Source organism: Ornithorhynchus anatinus, chromosome 15, assembly GCF_004115215.2.
Source record: "Ornithorhynchus anatinus isolate Pmale09 chromosome 15, mOrnAna1.pri.v4, whole genome shotgun sequence".
Lineage (NCBI taxonomy): Eukaryota > Metazoa > Chordata > Mammalia > Monotremata > Ornithorhynchidae > Ornithorhynchus > Ornithorhynchus anatinus.
The window spans coordinates 4,808,068-4,828,928 of NC_041742.1; the positions used below are offsets into that span (position 1 = coordinate 4,808,068).

The 20,861-nt window shown below is 41.4% G+C and overlaps 1 protein-coding gene across 9 annotated transcripts in view; it reads left to right on the forward strand.

Annotated features, from left to right (window-relative positions):
* CEP112 (centrosomal protein 112) overlaps positions 1 to 20,861 on the forward strand; it is a 286,688-nt gene that overhangs the window by 200,995 nt on the left and 64,832 nt on the right. For all 9 annotated transcript variants that reach the window (XM_029080112.1, XM_029080120.1, XM_029080119.1 and 6 more), the window contains 2 exons: positions 8,154 to 8,216; positions 16,669 to 16,818. In XM_029080112.1, the coding sequence (XP_028935945.1) occupies positions 8,154 to 8,216; positions 16,669 to 16,818 (213 nt within the window). The remainder of the gene's footprint in view (positions 1 to 8,153; positions 8,217 to 16,668; positions 16,819 to 20,861) is intronic.

The window sequence follows — 20,861 nt, forward strand, 5'->3', positions numbered from 1 at the left end:
CAACTACATGCTGCATCCACATTTTAAATTGCCAAGAAAAAAATAGCAATTTAATTGAATACATTCAGAAATGCTCTGAATCCGTTGTAACTTGGGGACTTTTCTCTGGTCTTGCAGCCCATTTTCTCATTTCATAGACTGGTCAAACCATTCTTCAGCTTTGAAAAAAGAGCTAACTACCACTTCAGAACCTTTTCCAAAATGTAGAAAGTTACAAAGACCGAAGCACTTATGGTTTCCTTGGTACCAGACTACTTGGTTCTAAGAAAATAATTACCATTGCCTCCTTCAAAAACACAAAACGTTCTCCAAAGTAGAGTAATTCTGTTTCCTAAAATCAGTTTAAAATGAGTAAATTCAAAATTGCATGCACCATTCCAACAGTGGCACCCCTTGAACATTTTCACCCAGAAAAATCATCATTTAGATCTTAAAGTATAGTGCCTTGGGAGGGGATGGGGGTGCAGAGAAGGTGCTTCATTCTTTAGGAGCTCAGTCAATCAATCAGTGGTATTTATTGAGCGCTTACTCTGTGCCTGAAGACTGAAGTAAGAGCTTGGGAGAGTACAATACAATAAAGTTGAAAGACACAACCCATCCCCTCAAGGAGCCACCTCCAAAACAGAAAAAGATAAATTCTGGTACAACTGGCACTTATGCCGCCTCCTTCGTTAGCCAGCTGATCCACTCAAAGAATGTTGGTGTGAGAAATAAAGTAAATCTGGATCATTTTATGCCTATAATGTGGTAAAGCTTAAAACTCTTATTTGGCAGCATTGTTGAAGATAGAGCAAATGAAGACTTTTCAATTACTAATGTTTTATCCACTCAAAAGACAAATGCAAATAGCAAAATATGAAGACGGCTCCTTAAAGCACCGGTATTCTGTTTGGACAGGCATGAGCTATTGTTGGTTGAATAATAAGCTATAAGCATAATTATATAATAATCCCCAACATAGCTCTTTATGTTTTCAAACAGTTACTAATACTTTATTATGTCAAAGAATACTGAAATTCTGAAAACCAGCTCAAGATAAGCAGTATTAGTAACTAAAACAAGTACTGTTTTCTGGATAATTGATTGCAAGTAAATTAGAATGTATTCTATTTTTTTATAGAGTGCTTAAACACTTTTTTCTAAATTAAAGTATGGCTTTTCATCTTGACCAAATTCTACACATGATCATGTTTTCCTTTACGAATAAGTCTCCTAACCAATACCCAATTTTTTAAAAAGTAACTTTTTCTTCACGCTCTATTTGGTCAAAAGAATTGAAGTTAATTTAGGAAGCCATCTCAATTCTACCACAGTGAAGGTGTTTTTCTGAGGGATTTCCCTTCTCTTCCCTTGTAAATAATCTGGAGTTTCATTGTCTAACTTGTTACATGGGTGCACCCAAGATCCCTAGTCCTACAATTGCAGTTTTGTTTTGGGTCACAAAACGATAAGGTAGTTGCGATACTTGGCTCATGGCCCTTGAGAGAGTGGATACGAGCAGTCTCTACAATATATTAATTGATTCATTCTCATCTCGTAGCATTGACCTCTTGCTCACACCTTCCCCTTCTTTCTGGTATAACAACAATAATAATAATTTTAAGCACTTACTATGTGCCAAGCACTGTATTAAGTGCTAAGGTAGGTAACAAGATAATAAGGTCCCACGTGGGACTCATAATTTAAGTAGGACAGAGAACAGATATTAAGTTCCCATTTTGCAGGTGAGGAAACTGAGGCACCGAGATATTAAGCGACTTGCCCAAGATTATTCAGCAGGTAGGTGGTGGGGCTGGGATTAGAACTCAGGTCCTCTTACTTCCAGGCCCTTGCTGTTTCCATTAGGCCACACTGCTTCTCTAACTGGAACTCTTTCCCCATTAACATCTGACAGACCATTGCTCTCCCTACTTGAAGGCTGTTCTTAAATCACACCTCCACCAGGAGGCCTTCCCTGATCTCTCAACTCCCCACTCAATATCCCTATTGCTGCCACTTAATAATACTAATAATGTTGGTATTTGTTAAGCGCTATGTGCAGAGCACTGTTTTAAGCGCTGGGGTAGATACAGGCTAATCAGGTTGTCCCATGTGAGGCTCACAGTTTTAATCCTCATTTTACAGATGAGGCAACTGAGGCACCGAGAAGTTAAGTGACTTGCCCAAAGTCACACAGCTGACTGGTGGTGGAGCCGGGAATTAGAACCCATGACCTCTGACTCCTAAACCTATGCTCTTTCGACTGAGCCATGATTTCCACATCATGCACTCACCCCTTCAAAGGCCCCTGATAGCAAGTATGAAATATATTTAAACCGTCTTGCTTCTTCCTATCTGTAATTTATTTTAGTGTCTGTCTACCCTACTAGACTGTAAGCTCCTTGAGGGCAGGAATTATGTCTACTAATGCTATCGTGCTCTCCCAAGCATTTAGAATAATGTTCTACACAGAGTACACGCTCAGTAAGCAGAGAAGCAACATGGCTTAGTGGAAGGAGCATGGGCTTGGGAGTCAGAGGTCATGGGTTCTAATCCTGGCACTGCCACTGATCTGCTGTGTGACTTTGAGCAAGTCACTTGACTTCTCTGTGCCTCATTTACCTCATCTGTAAAGTGGGGATTAAGACTGTGACCCCCAAGTGGGACAACCTGATTACCCTTGTATCTACCCCAGTGCTTAGCTCAGTGCTCGGCACATAGTAAGCACTTAAATGCCATCATTATTGTTATTATAAATATTATCGACTGACTGGGTAATTTTTTTTTACATCAACCACTCCTTATGCACCATATTTTGATTAATTTAATGGTCTCCCCTTGTAAAGTATAAAATTCATATGTATCTCAGTAATATATTTACTATACGGAGAAGCATAATACGGAGAAGCAGCGTGGCTCAGTGGAAAGAGCACGGGCTTTGGAGTCAGGGCTCATGAGTTCGAATCCCAGCTCTGCCACTTGTCGGCTGTGTGACTGTGGGCAAGTCACTTAACTTCTCTGTGCCTCAGTTCCCTCATCTGTAAAATGGGGATTAAGACTGTGAGCCCCACGTGGGACAACCTGATTCCCCTATGTCTACCCCAGCGCTTAGAACAGTGCTCGGCACATAGTAAGCGCTTAATAAATACCAACATTATTATTATTATTATTATTATTATTATTATATTTTGGAAAGTATTTTTGAATATCATAAAGGAGGTAATACCCGAAGGAGAAAAGGACAATATTTTCAAAACCCAGGCCAAAGTTAAATTTTAGCCTCCTAAGGTTAATAACATAAATGATGTCCTTGAAAGTTTCACTGTTGAATGCATCTATCATTCTCTGGATTTAATAGATTCCATTTCTAATCTGGACTGTTATTAATTGAGTCTAAGTATAGTTCTTCCCTCTTTGCCATCTTCAACTGTTCACTTTCTACTGTCATTTTCCCCACTCCTTGCAAAGATGGTTACATATCCTTTATCCTAAAAAAACTCTCCCTTGACCTCCAGCTCCTCCCAGCTTTCACCCCATCTCCCTTCTACCATTCCTCTTCAAACCTCTTGAGACAGTTGTTTACACCCACTGTCTCCACAATCTCTTCCAAGACTCTCCATGATCCCCTTCAATCTGGTTTCCTCCCTTATCTCTGTGACGCTCCTTCTCCATCTGTTTTTCAGGCTCCTCCTCCCCACCCCCTCGGGTCACCTTCAGTTCTCCATCTATACCCACTCCCTTGGAGTACTCATTTGCTCTCATGGCTTCAGCTACCACCTCTAAGTAGAGGAATTCCAAATCTACAACTCCAGCCCTGACCTCTCTTCTCTGCAAACTCGCATTTCCCCCTGCCATCAGGTTATTTCTACCTGGTTTTCTTGTTGACACCTCAAACTAAGCATATCCAAAGCAGAGCTCATTATCGTCCCACCCAAACCCTGTCCTCCCCGTGACTTTCCCATCACTGTAAACAATACACTATCCCCCCCATCTCACAAGCCAGTAACCTTGGTATTGTCCTCGATTCATCTTTCATTTAGCCCACATATTCTTTGTCACCAAATCCTGTTGCTTCTACCTTCACAACATGGCTAAAAACTGCTCTTTCCTCCTCACCCAATCTGGTACTATGCTGATTCAAGGATTTATCTTATTCCGCATTGACTACCACATCTTCCTCCTTCCTGACGTCCCTGACTCCTGTCTCTATCCACTCTAGTACATACTCTGCTGCATGAATCATTTTTCTAAAAAAGTTCAGTCCATGTCTTCCCATCCCTCACAAATCTCCAGTGATTGTCCATCCACCTCCACATCAAACAGATGCTCCTTACTGTTGGCTTTAAAGCACTCAGTCATCTCACCCCCTCCTACCTTAGTTCACTGATCTCCTACTTCAGCTCAGCCCATACACTTTGCTCCTCTAGCACCAGATTTCTCCCTGTTTCCCCATCTCATTTTTCTAGCCACTGACCCCTTTCCAATGTCTTCTCTGTAGCCTGGAACTCTCTTTCCCTCTATATATATTCCAGACCACTACTCTTCCCACCTTCAAAGCCTTATTAAGGTCACTTCTCCAACAAGAAAACTTTTCCTATTAATCCCTGTGTTTCCCAGCTCTTTCTCCCTTTTGCATCATCTATGCACTGTCTGTGACTCTGGGCATCTGATATTCACCCTGCAGCACTTAGGTACATATCTTATGCATTATATATTTTAAGTTGTTCATCTTAATGTCTGTTCCCCCTTCTCGACTGTAAGCTTATTATGTCAGGGAAGGTGTCTAGCAACTCTATTGAACTGTACTCTCTCAAGAACGTAGTACAGTACTGTGCACACTTTAAACACTCAGTAACTACCAATGATGATTAGTTACTATCATGATATGACAATAACCTGCCATTTATTTCATTTGCTTTATTGACTTGTCAACTGATAAAGTGAAAATTAATCCTTAACAGAATGGCTCCTTTTTTTCTATTCCCTAATGTGGGTACTCAAGCAAGAACTCACCCTTTTCTAAAGTTAATGCTGTCAACTTAAAAGCATACCCCAAGATACAACCAGGAATATGTGCTTGATGCCTGAATAGTTGTATGACGAGTTTGGTTTTCTCATAGACCTTCTTGTTATAAGTTAGGATCTTTTCCAGAACCTCGAGAACAGTAATTGACATTCCTTTCATGCTATTTATTGTTAGTGAAAGGTGATGTCACTAAACTACTGTTCAATCTTTATTAATATAATCTAAGATCTGTCATCATTACATTCAATAAATATCTGGCCTGGAACACCCTCCTTCATATCTGACAGACAATTACTCTCTCCATCTTCAAAGCCTTAATTGAAGGCACATCTCCTCCAAGAGGCCTTCCCTGACCAAGCCCTCATTTCATTTTCTCCCACTAACTTCTGAGTCACCCTGATTTGCTTCCTTTATTTACCCCTTCCTCAGCCCCAGAGCACTTATGTACATATCTGTAATGTATTTATTTACATTAATGTCTGTCTTCCCCTCTAGACTGTAAGCTCGTTTGAGGCAGGGAATGTGTCTGCCAACTCAGTTATATTGTTATATTGTACTCTCACAGTATTTAATGCAGTACTCCACACACAGTAAGCACTCAACAAATATGACTGATTGATGCAGTCAAGTTGCAGATGTAGAGACTTGTTCTGGTGACTGTTGCAGTGGTTTTTTTTCAACTTTAGTGAATAATTTCTCCAAATTAGGTTGAACATTAATTTTCTTCATTTCTCCTTAAAACACTTTGTAGCAGGGTAACTCCTTCTGAACACCTTTGCACATCTTTGAACTATCCCATTAGGGTCTTCTTCAGTTATATTTGAAGTACTAGAAGGAATATTCCTCTGGTCACCCATATGTTACACTTCCTAAGAACTTGCTTGAGAGATGAAAGGATGTTAGAAATTGGTTTTAATGGGTCCATTTTGCAGCCCATGGGCTTTGGTATACCATGTTCTGTTTATTGAGTATAATGTAGTTGTAGTGAACAGATTCAGTAGCAAAAAAAAAGTTGTGACATTGAAATAGGTACACTTTGCTCCAAGACTGTTAGTGGACAATTTTGCAAGTTAGTGTTGAGAATGTTTTCCAAAGATGCTCCCAATGTCTCTTTGAGTTTAAGTTTTCAGATGGGCTTATTGTAATCCTAATCATTTACTAGTTAAAGCAGGGGCTGTTTTCATTTATCTCCCATAAAATTTCTCAAAGTTGAGTTCAGCTCGGATTTTCTAAGGCATTAGGTAAGGAATTTTGAACCAAACTAAATCTGTGCTATTGAGGCTGGTTTAATGTTCCAAACCAACCTGTGAAAATTGCACCATTTTAAATTTCATTTTGAAAATGGACCATCCCCATTGTGATTTTTATAACAAAATCATGAATATGGTCTGTTTATCTGAGCTGAGAGAGACAGTAAAGCCCTGTATTTAAAAATCACCTTTTCACTTCTTCCTAACTGTTGATTCAGCTCTATTTGGTAATGACTAGCAAGTTTTAACATGCTAAGGAACTTTAAGGGACGTGTTGGGTCATTTATTTGTTTTTGTGAGAGATGATTTGAGTTCACGAGGTTAAGAGGTTGATTCTATATGAGCTTGAGGTGCTTTAGTCCTAGGCTGATGAAGAGAGAATGTGACTGTGATACAAGTTTTCTTGCACAAACTATCATCTTTTTCTTTCTAATTCTTTCAGGGAAAACATAACTTAATCTTTAATGCTACAGTAGTTAATTTTTAAGCCTTCTATAAAGATAAACCACTACCAGTTATATTCATTCCAAAAAAGTATAATGGCAACAGAAAATAAAGCATGTATGATTTAAAAGAAGGTGGGTGGACTATGGGCCTAGAGAGGCACAATTAGTCACATAATAATAATAACAATAATAATGGTGGCATTTGTTAAGCACTTACTATGTACAAAGCACTGTTCTAAGTGCTGGGGTAGAAACAAGGTAATCAGGGTATCCCACCTAACTTCATCCCCATTTTACTGATGATGGAACTGAGGCCAATTGAAGTTAAGTGACTTGCCCAAAGTCACACAGCTGACAAGTGGCAGTAGCCTGATTAGAACTCATGACCTCTGACTCCCAAGCCTGGGCTCTTTCCACTAAGCCACACTGCTTCTCACCTAAGTGGATTCCAATAGCCCACTAAACTTCCACTTTTCTGAGGCCTGCCTCTTGCATAACTCAAAAATGATCTGTATGCTCTGTGGTATTATTTGTAGACCAAGTGATTGGTAAAGGAGCTATTTTTGAATCCAGTTCATAGAAAAATCAATCACGGTGGGAAAATTTCGGAAGTGTGGATTGTGCTGGTGAGACAGAAAGTGCCTTTAAAATCTTATTGTTGATGCTAATTACCTATATGCTTCATTTCCCACCAGTGAATATGATATCAAAATCACACTGAGGCTATGCTTCTAGATTTTTTTTCTTCCTGTATTTATGATATGCCAAGAGAATCATTATGGTCAGGAGGCCCCAATTTATTCCAGTACAAATTGAATTAGATGTAGGAATCTTTCCAAAAAATTAATCAAATTTGCATTAGTTGGCACATGAAGTCAGATAATTTTACCTGAGGTATTACGCTTTGCTCTCTTTTTGATCATGTTTCTCTTTTTTTTTGCTACATGGAGGTAAAAACCCAGTAAAATCTTCACTCAATTTTTTATCCTCCTTTTCTCAACCTCTTTTTTCTTTTCTTCCCTCCATCTCCCCTTAAATGTTTACTTCCAAATAACTTTCTCTTTTCCTGCACTCCCTTACCTCTCTTTTTCTGTCACTCCTCTTCTTTCTCACCCTATCTTGTTCCCTGACTCTTCTTATGTCTCTATCTTTCTCTCTTTCTCACTCTTTCCCTTTTTAATCCACAGAGGTCTTTATGTTTTTCTAATAATTGGCAGCAGAAGTACAATTTTTTTTGGCCTTTTAAGTGATGAATAGTTGGCCCTAGATCAAAGACATGCCCTGTGGTTTTCTGGCTGCCACAAAAGGGCGTTGGAGTTGGCAGAGATCCCAGCTGCCTAGTGATAGGCATGTGGAAGGGAAGCCAAGCATAAGGGTCAGTGGCAGAGTGTCTGAACATGTTCTTCATCTGAGCTAATCTGGTTTCCGTGTGTGTGTGTTTGTGTTTTTCAGGCTAACAGCAGGTTGAAGCAGATTGAGAAGGACTACAATCAGAAGCTCACCAAATCATCCCAGGTAAGCCACAAGAAAAAAGTAATCCCCCTGCCCCCACCCAATAATAACTTTTCTTGGAAAAGTTAAAATGAATTAAAATGGCTCTCCTCCCAACCCCCGCCCACCCTCTTTGGTATTTCACAGGACAAAGAAATTTTTATTCCCAAGACAAGCCAAGTAAATAAGTAAACTAATGAAATAAAAAAAGAGTTTGCTTTTTTATGAAGTCCTGGGAAATTAAAGATAGCAAGGCTACTCCCAGGTTAATCCCTCTCAAATGTCCAAACTCATATCCTCATTGATCTTGTTAAACCAGCCGGTGCACCTGAGGCGTGCCAAGTCCCAACATGTTTCTTTGGGTGCTACAAACCTACCACTGGGGTAGGAGGTTATATCCTGAAAGGGCCACTTAGACACCGTCTCTGAAGCTCGTCTGAGGACTCATACCCTAGCCCAAAGTTGACCGTTCATCAGGAATGCAAAAGTTGCAAAAGAACACCAGAGGGTAGCTGAAGTAACTCTTTTTTGGAGACGGGAATTAAGGTCACATATCAATTAAGATTTCTCCGAAAACCATAGCCTCAGTTGACTCACCCTTCCATAATTTTCAGGATAAGAAGGTCAATTACGAAAAGAAATAAACTTGAAATACAGCTCTCAAAGGGCTATTTTTGGTTCAAGCAGTTCTGTTTCAGTCGTGTTAGTGGGTTTTGCAAAGACTCTTGGTACCTTTACAAGCATTCAGGAACTGGATCCACAGGACTAGGGTTGTAGAGATTGTCACCAATTTCCAGATGGATCAACTGCTCTGTTTTGTTTTTTCTCCACTACTTGCTCCCTCTCCTGTTTTGAGCTGCTCTCTCCCCAAAGCCAACTCATGCCCTCCTTGCTGCTTTCTTGACTGCTTCTAGCTTTTCCTATAATGATAATAATCATAGTGGTATTTGTTGTGTGCTTGCTGTGTGTCAAGAACTGTTCTAAATGCTAGGGTCGATATGGGCTAATCAGGTTGGACTCAGGCCATGTCCCACATGGGGCTCACAGTATGAATCCCCATTTTACATATGAGGGAACTGAGGCACGAGAGGTTAAGTGACTAGCCCAGCGTTGCACAGCAGTCAAGTGGTAGAACTAGGATTAGCACCCAGGTTCTTCCGACTCCCAGATCTGTGCTTTATCCACTAGGCCATGCTTCTTTCCTCCACCTTTCCTAGCTTTAGCAACCACTCTGAACCCCCTTTTGTGCCCACTCTGAGCCTCTTCTCTCAACTCAGCTCTGAATTCTCACATCAGAACTGGCTTCCTCCAGCCAACATCCTTCCAATATCTCCCCTTCTCCTCTGTTCCCTCGACCTCCCCGCACCAATGCTCAGTGCATAAGTTATTGTGGGAAAAACTACTAGAGGGAACTTTTCTCACATGTAGGGTGATTTGGTGCCGGAAATGCTGAAGGGAACTCAGTCTGATGTTCGAGGCATCTATTCCTCTACCGAAACCCCATCCCCTCGCACTTATCGCAAATTCCCCATCTCTGAGTTTACGGTGTCTCTGGAAAAGTGACTCTCCTCAACTCAGCTTCCCATAGCTGACACTGAAGTAAATGGGTATAATGAACTTGGGTTGCCTGCCCCACAGTAATGCTGTGACAATTGGGAGAATAAATGTCAGTCCCAATTATAAGGTCAAAAATGCTAGTGAATTTTCTTTCCCTATCAGTGGTCGTGTCCGTTTGACTTTATGGGCTTGTTCCTACAGTGCAGTCCAGCAGTCGGATCAGTCAGTCAGTGATTGGTATTTATGAAGTGCTCGCTGTGGGCAGGGAACTCTACAAAGGGCTTGGCAGAGTACAATTCAATAAGGATGCATTTTGGGAGGCCTAGAGAAAATAACTGCAGCTTCGGGAGAGTGTCTTAAATGACACACAGAGTTGAGTTTGCTCATGGTAGGATCCAAGCCAACGGACCTCTTCTTATCTCTTCTATGATAAGTACTGCAGGGAAAGACTTCTCAGCACCTCACACTGTGCTGCAATACTGAATACCGTGGGGGGTGAATTGAGTTTGGAATTTAACCTTTACTATGAATTTCATGACTTTTGAGGGTTTGAATTAGATCTTTAACATATGAACAAAGTTTGTAGACGATCTAGATTTACATGGAAGTTGTGCTGCTTGATGAATTACCCTTAACATTTTGTGACCTCTCCAGGTATTCCATTTTAGCCTCCACACATTGATTTCTCTGAAGCATAAACAAAGTTAAAAATTTCTTTTTAATTATTGCCCAAAGCCATTTTTTTGCCTGACCTAGTGTGAGCAGAATATTTTTTCCTCAATACCTTTTTGAAGGCTCTAAAGAACTCAGGCTCCTATTGCTTTAAAGTTCAGAAGGAGCTCCACATCATCATCCATCATCTTCTTCTGCTTTTTCTTGTCTCAGGAGTAGGGTATGGAATTGAATCTAAGGTCTTTACCTCCCCGTCTTAATAGGTGACTTGGTAGTTCTGTGATCAGTGGACTAAACTCAGCATCTTCAGGAAAGGAACAGAGAAATGCAAAATTCAGAGTTTTGCCGTGATATAAAACCCTGGCACATCCAACCCTGCCTGGAAATCGCTAACAGTTCACATTTTAGAAAGAACTTAGGGAAGCTAAGTGGTACAATGGGAAGAGCAGACTTGAGAGTTCCATATCAGTTCTGGCACCGGCCCTGCTGGGTAACCTTAGGCAAGTCAGCGTGGCTCACTGGAAAGAGCACGGGCTTTGGAGTCAGAGGTCATGGGTTCGAACCCCGGCTCTACCACTTGTCAGCTGTGTGACTTTGGGCAAGTCACTTAACTTCTCGGTGCCTCAGTTACCTCATCTGTAAAATGGGGATTAAGACTGTGAGCCCCACGTGGGACAACCTGATTCCCCTGTGTCTACCCCAGCGCTTAGAACAGTGCTCGGCACATAGTAAGCGCTTAACAAATACCAACATTATTATTATTATTATTAAGTCAGTTAGCCTCTCTGAGCCTCGATTTCTTCATCTATAAAATGGGGATAATAATACTTGCCTCACAGGGATGTTGAGAAGACACAGATGAGGTAAGTATTGTGAAAAGGCTTTGAAAAAATCAGAGCGCTATATAAATTTACAAGGGTTGTTATTTGAGTTGAAGAAAGTATAAAGGGCAACTAATTCAGGGATGGAAAAGTTTGTGTCTGAGATTAGAATGAAAAGATTAGTGCTTTCCAATCTGAAAAGATAAGGTCTGAGAGGGGCATGAAGGGAGCCGAGAGGGTGAATGGGGAATTGTTCAACAAAATCTGCACCGGTTTTAGAGGGGCACCCATTGATGCTTGAAAAAGCTCCTCATTCAATTCACTCCTTCCTACCTTACCTTGCTGATTTCCTGTTACAACCTAGTTTGTACACTTTGTTATTCTAATGCCATCTTATTTCCTGTATTTCCGTCTCCTCTATCTCGCCACCAACCCCTTGCCCGCATCCTCCCTCTGGCCTGGAGGTCCCTCCCCAGTCGTATAGGACAGATGATCACTCTCCCCACCTTCAAAACATTTACTAAAATCACATCTCCTCCAACAGGCCTTCCCTGACTAAGCCTTCATCTTCCCTACTCCTCCCTCCCATTTCTGTATTGCCTGTGCAGTTGGATCTACATGCTTTAAGCACTGGATAGTCACCCCACCCTCAGCCCCACAGAACTTATGTACACATCAATAATTTATTTCAATGTCTCTCTCCTCCTTTAGACTGTGAGCTTGCTCTTGTGAGCAGGGAGCATGTCTGCCAACTATATTATATGGTACTCTCCCAATGCAGTGTTCTGCACAAAGAAAGGGATGAAGAAATATCATTGATTGATTGGAGGAAGTGGGCCCTAAACAAAACAAGGAAACAGTTCTTCCCTGAGCAGATGATAGCTCTCTGGATCCACTCCTTACACTGGTTTAGGTCTAAAATGCCCACAGATTTCAGAGAGTTTAGGTAGATCCATAGACAAGAGGCCAGTGGGAGGCAGGGGGATGTTAGGAATATAGAGGGCAAGGTTAAGGATTCTAGATGGAATATTCTAAATATGAAGATATGCCTTGTGGGCAAGGATCACATCTACCAACTCTCAGCTGTTTAGTATAGTTCTCTGCACACAGTAAGTGCTCAATAAATGCCTTTAATTGTTTGGTGGATTAAGATGGATGTTAAGGACCCATCCTGCTGCTTCTCTCAGAGATAGAAGACTAAGCTGGGTGACCCACTGCCCCCTGAAGGACAGGGACCGTGTCTAGTTCCTACCTATGTATTGTCTCTCAGAATTTAGTACAGTGCTGTATTCACAGAGGACACTTAATAAATACTATCACTATTCATTCAGTCATGTTTATTGAGCACTTACTATGTGCAGAGCACTCTACTAAGTGCTTGCAAAGTACAATACAGAAATAAAGAGAGACAATCCCTGCCCACAATGGGTAGGATTTCTTATGTTCCCCTCTCTTTTTTCCAGTCGCTTTGAATCAGACGAGTATATTTTTCCCCACATCTGTATATGGATTCCTTTTTTTTAATTACGAGAGCACATGACACATTTCTTGGGCAAGCCGGTTCCACTTAGAATATATATAAGAATTGGTGTTTCCCTTCCAGTGTGGTAGCAGCTTTCTCCTTCCCACTCTGTGCCTTGCCTAATACTTTCATGAGTTTTGTAAACTTTTCAAAGATAATCTCATTGCCCTCGGGGGGCTCATTATTCCAAAAGGAATGTACAGTTTTGATTTTCCACATGAAAAGAAACTCTGTCTTACTCAGAACTTACTCAGAACGGCGTTAAGGTATTTCAAGTGAAATGATTTCCTTAGCACTCAGGTAATTCAGTAAAATCCCAAAACAAGACATATGATAGCTCAGTTGGATACTTCATCAATTTTTGCTGGGGTTATTTTCCTTTGTTTGCAATTCACTCATCACAGACAATGATCATGTAGAGGCAATTAGTGGTTTGGTCCCTGTGAGTTTATAAAATATCACGATCTAGTGAATCACTAGATTAAGAATCAGGGGATATGATGAGTATTCCTGGATTTGCATGATGTGGGCAGATGACCTAGCCTTTACATCAGTAAAATGAAGCTAAAAGGGATTTCCCATCTCCGAATCAATTGAATGCTGTGAGAAATCACTGGAGTATTATCAAATTAAAAGACGATTGTGGCAAAATTTGAAAAGTGGGTGAAAGCACTTCCATCCATAACCTCCTTGAAGATTTGTCGTCCCACAGCCGTTAAAAAAGTGTATATATTTAGGCCTAAGTTATTGACCAGGTCCTTTCAATTCATTCATTCAATAGTATTTATTGAGCGCTTACTATGTGCAGAGCACTGTACTAAGCGCTTGGAATGTACAAATCGGTAACAGAGACAGTCCCTGCCCTTTGACGGGCTTACAGTCTAATGGGTCTAATAAGTCAATGTATGGCTATTTTTTGTTTGCATGATTGGCTGACAACTTTTCATTTAAGAATGTGCCATCCTATTCTGTGTGGGTCTGTCTTCCTCTGTCTGTTTACCTGCTCTCTATTTACTTCTTGTGTCTTCCGTTCCTCACAGTTCTGGTCTCACCGCCCCCCCCTTCCTCTTCTGTACTTCTCCTCATTTCACCTTTCATAAGAACATATGAAATTCCCCTTAACTGGGTCAGACAAATGATCTCATCCTTCCTGGGATTCTGTCTGTTTCCCTTATTGCTGGCAGACTTGTCTTCTTTCATTCTCTCCTCCCCACAGCCTTCCTTCCCCAACCAACTTCCCCCCACCCCCCAAGGCCATCATCCCTCACCCTAAGGCTCTGAAAGTTTGCAAGCTGCCTCTCTTCCTGTGCCCTGCCACCACCACCTCAGGCCTCCCTTCTCCCTGAGGACCATCCCTTCAGCCTCCCTTCCCCCTCCAGGCGCCTCACGCCATTTTTCTCCCCAGTGGTTCTCAGGCAGCTCCTCTTCTCAGAGACTCCCAGGCCACCTTCCTTCCCCAAACCCTCAGGCTCCTCAGAATTCTCGTACCCCACCCCAGGCTGTGGCCATTTGGACACAGAGTGAGGCAAAGCAGATTAAACCCAACAGATGCACACTATGATGAAAGAAACTGGAATGTCAGTTTCATGTGATAGAAATACTCATGTGTGTGTGTGTGTGTGATTATTATTATTATGGTTCTTGTTAATTGCTTATTGTGTGCCAAGATCTGTTCTAATCACTGAGGTCGATAGAAGTTAATCTGGTTGGACACAGTCCCTTGTCTCACAAAGGGCTAACATTCTCAATCCCCATTTTACAGGTGAGTTAACTCAGGCACAGAGAAGTGAAGTGACTGGCTGAAGGTCACACAGCAGGCATGTGGCAGAGCCAGGATTAGAACCCAGATCCTTCTGACTCCCAGACCCGTGCTCTAGCCACTAAGCCATGCTCATCCCCCTTCACCAACCAGCTTGGTGAAGAGTAAAATGCGCCTGTCCAATTCATTGTTTTTCTATGATAGAGTGACCAGCCATGCACACAAGGATCAAGTAATCGATGTAAATGTATCTCATTTCTGTTAAGTCCTTTGTCAATGTGGGTGGGAGCCCACAATGATAGGTTAGGAAAGTATAGCGGACACACCACTGGCTCAAGGATGCTCATTGTGGACAGGGAATGTGTATGTCTCCCATGCACTTAGTACAGTGCTCTGCACACAGCAAGCATTCAATAAATATGATTGAATGAATGAAATCAATACACCTGAGGGCTGTATTGAGTGCTATTGCACAGATGCCTCCCTTACCCCACCCCACCTCCGGTGGCCTATTTCAGTCAGTAGGTTTATCAGTTTCCTGGAGGATGAAATGTCAAATGGCATAGAAAATTGGTTGGTGTGACTATCCTTTGGGAAGCAGGAGCTAACTTCAGAATGACTTTGGTTCATTGGAAATAACGGTTCTGCAAAAACAGGGAAAAAATCAGTGGTAACAAGTGCAAGGTAGAAACCAAAACAGCAAAAACCCAAATTAAGGATGGAGCAATTTTCCAGCCAGAGAAAGTTCTTGGTGGTCATATTTCTTAGTATTAATAATGGAATGTCATTGTATAAAAATTCAGCATGTAACAGGGATATTGTAGATTGTAAAGTCCTTGCAAGAAGGGATTGTGTTTGCCTACCCTATTATAATAATTTCCCAAGGGCTTAGTACAGTGCTCTGCAAGCTCAATAAATGCCATTAATTGATTAATGTACTAATGAGAGGTGCTAGAAAGTAAACCTCCCACCCTAAAATGCATATGACAGACCTTTATATCAGAGTTGAGAATCGACTGGATTATCTCACTTCAAACTTGATAGAATGCAAAGAAGAACAGCAAAAAGGTCTTAAGGAGTGGAAACTAGATCATTAGAGTAAAAGTAAAAGGCTCTGAAGGTTGTTTACTCTGAAATAAAGGATCAGGTGGCGTGAATGAATGTGATTTATTGATGGATTCATAAGAATTTTCAACTATATGGAGATTTCCTTTTCAGGAGAAAATGACAAGTGGAAATTTTTTGAAATTAAATTAGGAAAGCTTTCACTTGATCACAAAGAAGATCCAGCACTGGACTAGGCTCCCATGAGAAGTGGCCAATCCTGGAAATTAATTAGTAATGTTTATTTGGCACTTACTGTACGCAAAACCCTGTACTAAGTGCTTGGAAGAGTGCTACTGAGGTATGAGACACAATCCCTACCCACCAGAAGCTTACATTTGAATGGAAGACGTTGGAGGAAAAAAACAGACAATGAATGGCCCTGCATGGTATGGCTATTCACATCCTCCAGACAGGGGAATGGACTAAATGACTTCTTAAGCACCCTTCCAGTTCTATGATTCTAGGAATACTGTTTGTCCAGACAAAAGTTTCTCTGAAGTGGTTCCACCTAAAAAAAAAAAATTAAGGACATTATATAATTAGGGAATGAAAAATCCAATTAAAAATTTCTCAGACTAGAATTTCTTTTAAGAATGAATGCCCATCAGAGTTTAAAGAATCTTATGATATGTTTATTGCCATTTTCTACAGTTGTTACAGTTCAAGAAGTTTTGACGTGAAGAGCGGCTTTGCTCATTCCAATAACTGAGTACATTTTTCAATAAAATGTCAGATCTAAAGCATCTCGTATTTTTTGGAGAGCACAGATGTGCTTTGTTCTGATGAATAAATATTGTGGAATGTTATAGTGGAAAAGGCTTCCAAATGTATTGCACTCTGCAGTTTTATGCCATTCATATTTTTATTAGAGTTTTGTTATTTGTGGAATTTCATGCATTCTAGTGGGTGATATGTTAATTGAAAATATTTAGTTGGTCCCACAGTGTGGCCAAATCTATTCACCTGTCAAGCTCAAATTCATGTAAATTCACCCCTCCCTGAGGCATTAGGAGTTACGACATGCTGTTTTCATTTTAGATCATAACTGAACTTCAGACAAGCCTTGCCTCCCTGAGAGAGGAGAGCAGCCGACAGCAGCTTGCTTCAGAAAGGCGACTCCAGGATGTTGTTCAAAAATTGGATGATGAGAAGAAGCAGCTGATTAAAGATAATGACAGAGCAATCAAGGTAATCTGGAGTTTTCAGTTACCAGTGCTACAAACTGTTTCAGTGTCATTAGGAGGACTGAAATCAGGCCGCTGGCAGAATGAGCAAGGATATTTGGGAGTTTTTTATAGTATTTTTTAGCACTTACTATGCGTCCAGCACTGAACTAGATGCTGGGGTAGTTATGAGCTAATCAGGTTGGACACAATCCCTGTCTCACATAGGGCTCACAGTCTTCATCCCCATTTTATCGTTGAGGTAACTGAGGCACAAGAAGTGAAGTGACTTGCCCAAGGTCACACGCAGACATGTGGTGGAGCTGGGATTAGACTCCTAGGCCCAGGCTCTATCCACACTGCTTCTTATTTACACCGTGGTCAGTAATTCCAGTGACTGGACATGAGCTTTCATATAGCTGGAGACTCACTCTGACTGACCCAATCACTCACCTCTATAAAAATTCATATTTTTTTTTTTGGCAAGCCTAAGCCATACACTTAGATCAAATATTTGAAAACATTTAGCTCCATCTCTTGAGATGGTGAGAATGGTCAGAGTATTCACAGATGTTTCTCAGCAACAAAGCCTATCTGTTTACAAATATAAGAGATCAGCATCCAGCGTAATCTGTCCTTGGCTGGCAGGGTTTCTCAGTGTATTTGCATAGAAGATGCCGCTTCTGGAGTTGTAAAACTGTCCCCGGGTCCAGCAGAAATGCGCTCGTACTGTGCACCTTCCCCTCAGATCCTGGCAGGCCTTTCCAGTGACTTGTCTCATTATTCAGAGCAGCAGAAGTGTTTGGGGAGTTGGACTGTCCAGGTGGGAGCCAATTCTCCAAGTAGTTTCTTGTTCCCCCTCCGAGCAAAGGAAATGAATGTAAAATTTGACATTGCACAGGTTTTAATCTGTGAGAATTGGCATCTGGTAACCTTTTATAAAAACTGTTTGAAAGGAGAACAAAAACCTTTTCTAGTTTCCCACAAAAAGGCTTAGTAACTTCTCTTTGTTATAACAGTTTTTGAACTTTTTTCCTCCCTTAATAAAAAAAAAAACCCAAGTTTTCAGGGGGCTTTTCCCACCCTGTTTTTCTCCAGTAGGTGCTTGGAGATGTTGGTATTGTAGAAGCATCTTGCTAATTGGGTTGGATTTTCTGTGTGACAAAATTATTAATCTGCATTGTAGTTTTTACCCAGGTGACTGGTAACTATGCCTTCAAACACAACCCTTCTTTTTCAGATGGAACTTTGGGTTATTTATTTTCCTCAAAGGTGTTCTCATCTTTAAGTGTGAGTGTTTGAGGATGATTAGATGCTTCTTTTTACCTCTTAATTGTAATTCTTATCAGATAAAGGCTTCTGAGTGAAAAGTTACATTACAAATGCTCATAATTCCATTGGATAGGATAATATCTGTCAGGGACTGACTTTCATGGTACGTATTTATATGTTTTAATTTTTATTAAAATCTCAGTTTATAAAAATACCCCAAGTCCTGTCAGTTGAGTAAAGTCAAACCTTGAAAGCTGAATTTTTATAATAGTAAATAATAGATATGAAGGAAAAATCAATTACCAAGTCCTGAAATGTCTTGAAATTGTGTGGGGGGATTTAAAAAAATAGGCTCCTCCATGGAAAAAAAAATCTTTCTTCCAATTTTCCCAAATGGATTTTGTTAACTATGAATCAAAGATCAATTATGTTAAGCCTAATAACTGTTTCAGAGGGCAGGTTATCAAGACAAAGCATGTGGGATGGATATAGGTATAGATAATTCACATCTATATGGATATCTGATATGGATAATGTTACTCCAGGTGTCTCTTCCACACAGCAAGCAGAGAGGGAGAACATACAAACATGTTCCTGCCATCTCCCACCAGAGAAGACCACATTGCAATGGCTGTCAACACATCCTCTAAACTGTAAGCTCATTGTGGGCAGGCAACATGACTACCAACTCTATTGTATTGCACTCTCCCAAGCACTTAGTAAAGTCTTCTGCACACAGAAATTGCTTCCTAAATACCATAGATTGATTCAGGCAGAAGAGCTACTCAGACTTTCTCCAAACACAAGTAGTGGTCCTTACCTAAGCGAAAGAAAGGGCTGCTGATCCCATCAGAGGAAAGCTAGACCTTGGGTTGGGCTAGACCCCAAGAAAAAGGGTCACAAACAGCATGGCATAGTGGATAGAGCACAGCCCTGGGAGTCAGGAGGTCATGGTTTCTAATCCCGACTCCGCTACTTGTCTGTCATGTGGCCTTGGCTCTTAACTTCTCTGTACCTCAGTTACCTCCTCGATAAAATGGGGACTGAGACTGTGAGCCCCATGTGGGACAGAGACTATGTCCAACTGTTTGCTTGTATTCACCCCAGTGCTTGGTACAGTGCCTGACATATAGTAAACACTTAACAAATACCATAATTGTTATTATTATTGTTATTCTCAGGGCTCCAAGAATTGAACAGGGGGAGCAAGTGATGAGGCCAGTCCCTCCCTCGAATCCACAGTCCTGGCCTCATTCCACACAAGACGGGGAGAACAGGAAGCCCCTGAAGTCTTGGTCTTATTAATCTTTTTTTTTTTTACCATCAGGACCCCTAGGACTCGATGGGGAAGACAATTACTTGAATTCCCTTTCCCCCAAACACAGCTCTAGTGGACTGTGAAGCCCAGATCAGGCACGAGGGCTCAGAGCCGGGGGTTCATACGTTCCCAACTGGTTTGTTGGGTGGTCCCGAGAATTCCAGGGAGAGGAGAATACTGGGAAAATGGCATGGGGTACGACTGGGTGATGTAAGGCCACAGCACCTCCCCAGGACCCTACCGCATGCATGGAGCTCAGGGAATCAGAAAGAGCTCAGAGCAGCTAAAAAGGAAAGATCAGGAAGAGAGAGTCTAGGGATAGAGGGGAAAAGACTGCAAGGATATAAAGGACCAGTAGGAAAAGGGGCTCTCACAGGGACAGTGGACTACAGGAATAAAGAAAGGGAGAGAGGCCACCACATGGTAGCAGTGAAGGAGAATGAGAAGGGAAAGGAGGGGAATCAGAGTCAGAAACAGGAGTAGAAATCAGTAAGCAGAAAGGAGTGACAATAATAATAATAATTATTGTGGTATTTAAGTGCTTACTATGTGTCAAGCACTGTTCTAAACATCAGGATAGGTAAAAGACAATCAGGTCGGGCCCAGACCCTGTCCCACTGGGGCTCCAAGTAGGAGGGAAAGCAGGTATTGAAACCCCATTTTCAGATGAGGAAAGTGAGGCCCAGAAAAGTTGTGTTTTGCCCAAGGTCATACAATAGGCAAGTAATGGTGTCGGAATTAGAACCCAGGTCATCTGACTCCCAAGCCCGCTGTCTTTTCACTAAGCCATGCTACTTCTCGAGTATCTGGAAGACTGACAGAAGACAGAAGGACACAAGTATAGGGAAGATACGTTGCAAGAGGAGACGTATTTGAGAAAGAATGTCAAGAAAGAAAAGAGACCGGGAGAGAGGAGGGAAAGTATAGGGTTTGTCTGAACCCAAGACCAGGTTTTATGCTCTTCTGTGCTGTCTATTCAATGGAATTTATAAGCTGAAGGAAGTCTTCCAGAAAACCTACCGATATTTTTATGAATCGCTGATTTATCATTGGTATTTACCCAGCACTTACTGTGTACAGAGCACTGTACTAAGTACTTGGGAGAGGACAATACAATAAGGATCGGTAGCATTATCCCTTCCCTCAAGGAAATGTCTTAAACAGAGGTGTTGAAGCTTGCAGAACTACTTCAACATCCTGGAGTACTAACACTGTGGCAGCACACCCTCCTGCTTGAAGATAATGTTAATCTGGAGCTAGAGAGGTCAGTGTATTATACCCAGTGGGTCCTTCGTGATACTATTACTATTCCCCAGGCCTCCCCATCCATCAGTTCAAACATATTTATTGAACACATAGTGTGTGCAGAGCCCTTGGTTATGACTCTGACATTTCTACCTCATTCCCGGTGGGAACACTGGCCCAGGCTGGAGCAGGCTTCAAGGGAGTGTCTGGTTGGGTGCGGTGGCAGCATCGCT